Here is a 10,476-nt window from a genome sequence, read left to right on the forward strand (position 1 = left end):
TAGCTTCAGAATATCTCCGCACTGAACTTAGATTAACTGGTCTATAGTTTCTTGGCTTATTCTTCTCTCCTTTATTGGACCAGAATGTGATGTTGGCTATTTTCCAGTTGCTAGTAAAATTTGTATTATTAAGCACTTGTTTTTTGCAGCAAGAACATAAGCCACATCATCTGACATTTTTTCAACACCTCTGAGTACTTGCTCACCGGTAACATTCACTGGTAATTTTTTTTCTCCAAACCAATTCCTATTCTAAAACCAGCTCTTATTGATTTTGTACTCTAGACAACTTTGTTCTCAATTCCATCACTATTTGTCAAAAACTTATTGTAAAATTCTAGTTTTTGCATAGAAAATCTTTTTCTGTTACTAAACACATCTCAATGGTCGCAAGATAAGTAATATACAGGTATCCAGGATGTAAGAATTTTTGCATTCTATAGTCTCAGCAATCTTTCTCGAGATGAAAGACTGCATGAGAGAGCGTTACACTGTCAGGGGTGCCATCTTTTGGATAAGACATCAAACAAGGTTCTGTCTACACTCAGGAAGAAGAACACAGGAGTTGTCCCTGGTGTCTGGCCAATGTTTATCCCTCAATCAATACCACTAAAAACAGATTAATATTGCAGTTTGTGGGAGCTTTTCAGTGCAAATTGGATGCTGTATTTCTTGTGTTACAACATTGACTAAATATATTTCAAAGTACTACATTAGCTGTAAAGCACTGAGATGGCTCAAAGCTGTGAAAGGCATTTTATAAATGCAAGTTTGTCTTTCGAATATTAGTTTATTTGGTGTCATAAATTTAATCAGTCTGCCAGGCAGTGTGCATGTGCATATTGTTTGCTTTTCCTTTGTGTTGAGAAGTGTTTGAACATAGAACACACACTGAACCATCTTCATCTCGCAGGAATCTGGTGATGAAAATCTCAATGGAATGAAAATAAGACAGGGTCTATGAAATGCATATATGACTTGCCCATCCAGATTGCTAACTTGAAGTTTGATCTACCCACTACGAGTCCCAGAGAGTGAATACACTTGCAAGTGTAATGCTAGCCCATACAGATGAGATGATCCCAGGTTTTAATTATTGGTCTGAGCTGAATAGGTTATCATGCTCTCTTGGACAGTTCTAGAGGGTGGTGGGAGGGCGCACACGCTAGCAAGGGGCGAAAGGGTTATTCAACGTATTTTTCCTTTTATTTCTGTGCCCTTTTCCCTGCAATTGATACCAATTTGTGCAAGCAGTTTGTTTTTGTTCCTCTTCCTTCTGTTAGAGGTGACGCACAGAGTGCATCCCAACGTTTTCTGGCACTCAGCATCATGTCTGATTATCTCCCATTTACCTGTATCAAACATTATTGAAAAATCGCTTGCAAACACTGAATCTAATCCTAACTTATGTTTAATATCTTTAAATTGCACCATTAGAAGTGATCAGTTAATTTCTGGTGTCCCAAGTAATATTTGGGAATTTATAAATTTGCAGGCGGTGTGAATTTTGTTTTTCATGTATCTGCAGTAAAATTAGCTACCATTGCTGCTTTTGCCATCCCAACCCTCCTTCCTCTAATTTACTTCGTAACGATATTTCATTGAACAAACGTCAAATGGAAAAGTGAAGAAAATTAATTGATTTCTTGCACCTTCCTCTCCTGGGGAATTATGCTAGTGCGAGCTTACTATTGTACTGTAGTGAGTTAAGAATTCATTTCAAGATCCACTTATCTCAGGCGGGCGTCTGAGAACTAGCTGCCTAAAGATTGGTCTTTCAATAAGCATCTTTTGCAATGAAAATCGAGGTCTATTTGAATCAGTTCATGAAAAGTGGGCTGTTTCAGCCACGGGAGACAAACAAAGAACAATACAGCACAGGAACAGGCCCTTCGGCCCTCCAAGCCCGCGCCGCTCCCCGGTCCAGGAATGAATCCTGAATCCAGGATCCCCGCCCAATTTTCCAGCCTATCTACATACCAATATCCTATCCACCGAGCTGTCCCTCACAGCTACGATGCTTTGTTCATTACAACCTATTAACTCACCCCCACCCCCCCATTCCAGACCAAGTGATCTCCAGGGAGAGGCGAAAACCCAGAGTGAAAAACCCCAGGGCCAATATGGGGAAAAAAAATCTGGGAAATTCCTCTCCGACCCCCTGAGGCGATCGAAACGAGTCCAGGAGATCACAATGGCCCTGATCGGAAAATGCTTCCCAACCCTAGTCATTTCCACTTCCACGAACACCATATGAATTCCCTGCCCCCGAGACAGGTTCCCAACTATCCGCAGTCTCGCTCTGTACTGGCACCAGCACGATGATCATAGAATGAAGCCTTAAAACGAGAAACAAGGAACAATTAGCCCGCGCCGCTCCCTGGTCCAAACTAGACCACTCTTTTGTATCCCTCCATTCCCACTCCGTTCATATAGCTGTCTAGATAAGTCTTAAACGTTCCCAGTGTGTCCACCTCCACCACCTTGCCCGGCAACACATTCCAGGCCCCCACGACCCTCTGTGTGAAATATGTCCTTCTGATATCTGTGTTAAACCTCCCCCCCTTCACCTTGAACCTATGACTCCTTGTGAACGTCACCACCGACCCGGGGAAAAGCTTCCCACCGTTCACCCTATCCATGCCTTTCATAATTTTATACACCTCTATTAAGTCTCCCCTCATCCTCCGTCTTTCCAAGGAGAACAACCCCAGTTTCCCCAATCTCTCCTCATAACCAAGCCCCTCCATACCAGGCAACATCCTGGTAAACCTCCTCTGTACTCTCTCCAAAGCCTCCACGTCCTTCTGGTAGTGTGGCGGCCAGAACTGGACGCAGTATTCCAAATGCGGCCGAACCAACGTTCTATACATCTGCAACATCAGACCCCAACTTTTATACTCTATGCCCCGTCCTATAAAGGCAAGCATGCCATATGCCTTCTTCACCACCTTCTCCACCTGTGACGTCACCTTCAAAGATCTGTGGACTTGCACACCCAGGTCCCTCTGCGTCTCTACACCCTTTATGGTTCTTCCATTTATCGTGTAGCTCCTCCCTACATTATTCCCACCAAAATGCATCACTTCGCATTTATCAGGATTGAACTCCATCTGCCATTTCCTTGCCCAAATTTCTAGCCTATCTATATCCTTCTGTAGCCTCTGACTATGTTCCTCACTGTCTGCAAGTCCTGCCAGTTTTGTGTCGTCCGCAAACTTACTGATCACCCCAGTTACTCCTTCTTCCAGATCATTTATATAAATCACAAACAGCAGAGGTCCCAATACAGAGCCCTGCGGTACACCACTAGTCACAGGCCTCCAGCCGGAAAAAGACCCTTCCACTACCACCCTCTGTCTTCTATGACCAAGCCAGTTCTCCACCCATCGAGCCACCTCCCCCTTTATCCCATGGGATCCAACCTACTGATTTGTATTGATATTTGATATTAGTTCAAAGTAATGAACAATAAGCTACTTTGCATCTTAGTCACAAGCACATATTTTGCAAAGCTACTGTATATTTACTTGTCTCCATTCCAAATTAAGACATTGTCAGAAAACATACTGTGCAAGATTCTTACCCATTGGCTCATGGCCATCTGCAATTAATAGAAGGTTTTGCCCTACCCACAGAGCACTTTTGCTTGTTCGCTCATTGCTGTCAATCATTTATCATTTCCATGAGGGGCAATTGACTGGGCAGAGTGGAAATGAGAGATGATTAAGAGAGGTGTGGAAATGAGTGATGATTCATGAGGCAAAAGTGGAAGAGATATTCATTAAAAGAGTGGCCAATGAATCTGTAATTGCCTCCCTGTGCCTTTAAAATTCTTGCATGATCCACGTTCCATGTCCATAATCCAGAAATAGACACTGGTACACCATTTGAGATCTGCCTGTTGTGTCAGATAGTCATTTGATCAGCCTTAAAGAAATAGCTGAAGTATCACTATTTAAAGTGTGTACATGTATTTATTGCAGGAAGCAAGAAGAACTTGTACAACAGGTGCGGAAGAAGTTGGAGGAGGCGCTGATGGCTGATATGCTAGCACATGCTGAAGAATCTGGAAAGGGGTCAGATATAGCACAAGACAAAGAGGAGGATGTATAGCCAAGGTATCTTGCGTATGAAGAGAATCTTAGTAGTTGTCCAATTGCTATTAACTTTATATGTTTGTATTGCTTTTCCACCAACAAGATACATCACTGACATTTTCATTATGTCCTATTCTTTACTGGAGTTGAGCCAGATTAGTTGATAGTTGGGAAAGTGACCATGGTCGCGCTCAGCCCCAAGTGACACATTTGGTATCAGTAGATAGTGAAATTGACTAATGCCAACGCACATACAAGTTCCTTCACTCAAGAATAAATTTCTTATTGGTGAATCTAATTTTACACTTCCAATCTCTTATTTTTAGTAGGTAACTTTAGTTGATAGTTTTGTTCCTAAATAAGATTGATTAGTGTTTTTTTTATATCTGTTGCTTGCGCCTCACTAACCCTGTGTTGCTTGACATCTGTTTCAGTTGGCACATGAGTCACAGATATAGCTACCTATTGCCAACTAGCACATGTTGACTTCAAGCCAAATGAAAGTTTATCTTAACTGTTTACTGGGACTGACTCCGTATGATATCTAAAATCAATTAGGATAATTTGTTTAAAAGTAGAAGTTCAAGGAAAATTGACTTTAATCTGACCTGTATAATACTAGTGCAGACCATGATTTATGTTCTTCCCTGTTGGTGTAGTCCTTAATCTGACCTGTTCAGTATTAGTGGAGAACATGATTTAGGTTCTTCCCTGTTGGAGTAGTACTATCAAAGAAAACAACTAAATACAATTGTGTATGGTACTGTGATGAGGGTTTTTTAAAACGTGAAACATTTGTTAAACATCAGCTCACACTGAACCTGTAGTGGACTTGGACTAGAAGCATTCAATGCTCCAGTCAGAAATGTGAGGAGTCCAGGACCACTTGCTTGAAGAACATTTCCTTTTGTTTTCAAAACCTTGACATATGTTACAAGTGACTGCACTTTGAAAATTATTTCATTGAAAGAACTATGTGTATGAATGCACGTCTTCTGACTATTCTAGAGTTGAATGTCATAGTTCCCAAAATTCCTATACTTGGGATGGAGCACACCCTTGCACCAAATCTCTCAAAACTACAAACAATATGGTGTGCCATTTTTTTTACCATTCAGCAATTTGTGTGTCACACAGGTGATCTTGGTACACTCACCATGCTTTCAGGTTCATGGTCCTTGACAAGAACTGGTTACCCCATTCCATCACTATTCATTGAGGCCCTGCAGACTATCTAAATGCAGCAACGGGTTGTGTATTGACACCGAGCCTTTGTCTACAGCCTAGCAACTCTATCTGCTGGTTTGCTTTCCTGTGGTTTTTTTTGCATTCCATCTGAGACTGCAGCAAGATTTTTAACAGAGAGCTTAATGGAAAGGAGCAGTCAAGTGGAGGAGCTTCGACACATTCAAGTGTGACTAAAAGTATCTTCAGCTTTATACACATCCCTGCCAGAATCTTAGAGAGGCATTTCAGCAACCACCCTGTTGTGGGTTTGACTTGAATTTCAAGCCCATCTACCAGGATAAGTGAAAGGTTTAGAGTAGTAACATTGCTTCACCTTCCTGGCGATTACCTGGCCTAGTCAAACTCCAAAATATTAATTTCCATGTGGCATTTGGACTCTCCACTACAGGTATCATAGGTTCATTTTTTTGGGGCTTCAAGTAATTCAACATTTGTCAGCTTGGGCAGCCTTAGAATTTCTAGCATGTTGCAGATTCTGTTGCGGTGTGGAAATTAATACCGCATGTCTCACTCTGATACATCTGGCATAAAAAAAACTTACATCTGTGTAGCTCTCCCTAATTGATATCAAAGCTTGGGCCAGGAAATGATTTGCTCCAAACACCAGTTTTCATCTTTTGAATCTGAGATTGAAACTAGCTCACTTTCTTTACAGCTAAATGTTCAAAGTTTCGATATCTCAAACTTACTTGGGCAACATTTTAGTCCACTAATGCAGTGTACATTGGCAGTTTCAAGCTCCAAAAAATGACATCACACTATGCCATATTTATAGTAGTTCAAATTAACCAGGAGGGAGAAAAAGATAAGTTGTGGAAGTTATAAGTTAAGGCTGTTTTGTTACTTATAGTGGCCTGTCTTTTAGAAGGATGCATGATATTTTGTCAAGAAATATTTTTAAAATTTTACTTTCTATTATGAAAGAGTTCTTTACATCTTAAGGCACTGGGTTATGGCATATTGTTAGGAGGCTATATCTTACATTTGACCTGAATGTGACTCTGGTTTCATTTGCTATCACCTCATTGCTTGTATGTCTTCAGGCAGCCCATTTTGTGGACTTCACAAAGTTTGAATCAGCAGTTTGAAATGGTTGCAGTCAACTACTCAGTCTATACATTTTTAGTATAATATGCTCTCATTCTAATGCATTTCTTGATAAAACCAGACATCTGAAACCTGTGTCAGAATCTGGACTGGTCAGGCAGGGTCACTCCTGTTCCAGGTTACAAATATATCAATTCACAACTGGCATAAATTAAAGGAAGGATTTGAATGACCTTGCAAAGAAGCTTGATGTTTGTTTACAGCAATATGCAATGCTGATATGTTCTACAATATGAATTTTATTTGTTTTCTTGGCAGGAGATTATTAGAATCCAATATTTTTCAGGGAAGTGTGGACATAAAGATGACTGAAAATATTCGTAAGGATGAGAATCACTGAATAATTGTATCATTTGGAATTTCTACATCCGAACTGGTTTATATGTTTGAAGAACTACTTTTCCAGTTTAAAAATAAAAGTGCTTTTTTGTCAGATGGAAACGGTCATTGTGATGGGCATGTAGACCATTGCCAGTAATCATTTTTAAACTTGAAGTTTGTTTTTATATGCTCATGTTTTTTAAAGCTATGTAAAATACTGTAAAATTTGATATGTGCAAGTTGTCTATTGGTAGGTATATTCTTTGTTTGTGGTTTAATCGTGAAATATGCATACATACATCTTTGGTGATAAGAGCACTAACGAATAAATCCAATATTTCTAGTTTTGTATGTTATGTTTCTAGAACATTGCATTCTTAATCCTGTAATGAGGCAAAACTGCATTCATGCATGTTCTGTGGAAAATGGTTTTGAAAGTGTTTTGTAACGCATGTTTCCAATTCTTCCCCACCTTCAGTGAGTGTACATTATGTGTAGTGGAACCAAACTGTAAAAGCTGAAGCAGCTTGTCAATAAAATAATTTGCTAAATATCTTCTATTTTAGTAATATTTTGGAGCTGAACTGAGGTACTGTTTGAGATTATAAGAGTATTTTATAGTTCTTCTCCCACCTCGATTTTGGATACAGCTGCAATCGCACAATAACAAAAGATCCAAGGAAGATTTGTTATTTTTGGGATTTCGTTTAATGGGACAGACTTACAAGGTTATGTTTGAAGTCTTCAAACAGGAGAAATTATTTGTAAATTTACCTCATGATGGAGCATTTTGGGATTATATTGGTATGGGAGGTAATAAATTGATCAATGTTGCATCTCTTGAATTTGTATAGGAAGCTGCTAATGAGAACTATGTCCCATCTTTAAAGCTGTCTCAGGTTTAAAAAGCCACTTAGACAAAGAGTATATTTGTTATTGGGTCATGCATTGAAGCCAGACTAGCCAGTCTTTAGAAGTTCTGAGTTCTGCAGTTAATTTAAATCAAGCTCATATATATGTTATCCACTTGTCTCAATGAAAATAGCATAACAATTTGTATTTCATATTTCACAATATTAGAGTGGGTCTGATGGAGTGGACGGGAAAGATGTAACACCCAATTCAGATCAAAAGGGTGTTCTGTTGCACCCTCAGTTTATGCTAAAGTTAGTAAGAAAGTCTTGCATTAATATGGTGTCTTTCACAACGTCAAGCTGTCCCAACTTTACAACTAATGAAATACTTTGAGTGTAGTCACATTTTAATAACGTACAAAATATGGCAGCCAGTGTGCACAGCAAGGTTCCAGAAACAGCAAGTTACTGACCAGATAATTGTTGGTTGAAGAATGAATGTTTAGCCAGAACACTGGAAAAACTTCCCTTGTTGCTCTTTAAAATAATGTCACGGGATTTATTACATCGACCTGAGAGATATAAAAGGCTTTGGCTTAATATCTTATCTGAAAGATACACCTCTGACAGTACAACAGTCCCTAAGTACACAGCTTTAGAGAGTTGCCCTAGATTTTGTGCATGGGTCTTGAGTGGGACTTGGGTCACCACCACAATAACTGAGAGACTTATTGCATACCCAAAACTTGAAATTACAACCTTAAACTGTAATACTCCTTTGTGCACATTAAACCTGAGAAATTTAATCTACAGAATGTAATATTTTCCCTGTTTATGCTAGAATCTTGCACTGCCTCATTGAGCAGATAGCTGGCTGCAACATCCTTAAGTGAGTCTCATATAGCCAGCGGTTTTCCGTCCCTCTGAAAGCCGAGCCTTCGCTTGATAGTTTATCTTGTCACAATTATACCAATACTTGTTATAGTGAATTTATTCTTTGTTCCTTCTGAGGTGTGCAGTGCTGTTCAAAAAATTACAGTCTTATGGCACTTAATCTCTGTTGTGTAGATGAGAACAGGATTTATTTATGCTTTCAAGTTTTGTAACTGCCTGTAAGACTGCGCTGACATCAGTTATTTGCTGCCATAGTTTGCGGTTCTACTCGCTGACATAGTAATTCTCCAGTAAAAGCATGAGAGTTTAAATTAATTGCTATGGATTTGAACTCCAAATCAGACATCCAGTGCTCTTGTACTGGTGCTGCTGGATGTTCTGATAGAGGTATACTCGATGTATTAAAGCAACTAGCATGTACTATTGCCTGGATGCATAAACATGTGAATTGCTAACACAGCTCTGACTGCTGCTGATGAGCTAATTATTAAGAAAACTGACAGGAACGGCCGAGTGAATATAAAACACTACAGGAAGATCAGATTGGTGTGGATAGCTAAGCTTAAGCTGCTGGCACAAGCACAGTGACCAAAAGGGTCACTTCCATCATTTGACTTGTTTTCACTCTTGCTACCCAACTCCAAAGAAAATTAGAAAGTTGTGGTATTCATTTGGTACCGTTGCAAATTATGTAAATAAAATAATCAAATCACATTTAAGCTCATCATTTACTAAGTGTTACTGCCGAAATCACAGAATACTACAGCACAGAAGAGGCCCTTCAGCCCATCAAGTCTGCACTGACACATGAAATGTCCTGACCTGCCACCTAATTCCACTTGCCAGCACTTAGCCCATAGCCTTGAAATAACTTGCTTTCAGCAGATTTGAACTATTAGAATTACTCTGCAGAGAAATGCTGGAAGAAACGGATTCTTTTGTATTACTTTCAGAATTTCCTTGTGTGTAAAGCTTTGACCTGTGCACCTACTTTGCTACTAAATATGTATACCCTTGCCTGCCAAGTTTTGCCCAAAATAACTGCTGTGCTGTTTTGTCCACGTGTCACACGTTTGGGATTGCCAGGTTCAGTGGCATCAGCCCCTTGAGTGAACGCTCCACCCATTTTTACTATGAGTTGACTTGCGTACAAGAGTGTACCTCGTATATTAGGGGTGAGGGGATGAAACAGAACTTGCCCCATGACCTGCACCCAATACCTAATCCAGTTAAATACTTATCATCTGACTTGATCCTCTTTCTCGCCTAGGGCTGTCCTAACTCGTAGTGGACCATCTCTTTGGAAAATGGTCAAAATATCCTGAAATATGACGTATTGATTGAGGCTGTCTCTGCTAAATTTAATGCAAGATTTGAGGTTGTTCCCAATCTCTTTGCTTTCATTGCTGACTATTCAACATTGCTGTATTGTAAGGGGTTTACGTGGCTTTCCCAGATTTTTGTCATTGCATTTGTTAATTGTAGTATTGCTATGACTACTTGTTGGTTATTTAGTCTTACCAATTTTATGACCATTTTGTGAACCATTTCAAAACTTTTCTCACCCAAAGGACTGATGAGCAAAACTGATGAATAAATTTTGGAAAGGTAAAAGTTTGGTGCTTTAAACTTGAACTTTGTTTTTTAAAAATGAAAAGAAATAACTTGCTGAGCAAAAAAAAAATAAAGATGAGTATTAGATTGTGAGTGGGTGTGTGTGTCTGGTTCACTTGCAATCTGAGTGCTCACTCTCCCCCACCCCCCTCCCAACACACAGTCCCCACTGTCTTTCTCTCTCCCCCCCCCCCCACTTTTTCACAGTCCCACTCACGCCAGTGGGCTCTGTTTGGACCTACCTGTATCATCTTGTTGCCCCACTCACCGCTATCTTGTGGTCCACATGAGGCCCACCTGGGCCCTGTTCTCCTTTGTGTTCCGCTCCAGCCTGCCTG

General features: G+C 39.9%; 1 protein-coding gene across 4 annotated transcripts in view; it reads left to right on the top strand.

The window, feature by feature from the left end:
• Window positions 1–10,230, top strand: part of mbd3a (methyl-CpG binding domain protein 3a) — a 37,327-nt gene extending 27,097 nt beyond the window's left edge. For all 4 annotated transcript variants that reach the window (XM_078198393.1, XM_078198391.1, XM_078198395.1 and 1 more), the window contains 2 exons: window positions 3,987–4,121; window positions 6,714–10,230. In XM_078198393.1, coding sequence (XP_078054519.1) covers window positions 3,987–4,116 — 130 coding nt within the window. In that variant the 3' untranslated portion in view covers window positions 4,117–4,121; window positions 6,714–10,230. The remainder of the gene's footprint in view (window positions 1–3,986; window positions 4,122–6,713) is intronic.
• The last annotated feature ends 246 nt before the right edge of the window (window positions 10,231–10,476 follow it).

Source organism: Mustelus asterias, chromosome 26 (genome assembly GCF_964213995.1).
Source record: "Mustelus asterias chromosome 26, sMusAst1.hap1.1, whole genome shotgun sequence".
Classification (NCBI taxonomy): domain Eukaryota; kingdom Metazoa; phylum Chordata; class Chondrichthyes; order Carcharhiniformes; family Triakidae; genus Mustelus; species Mustelus asterias.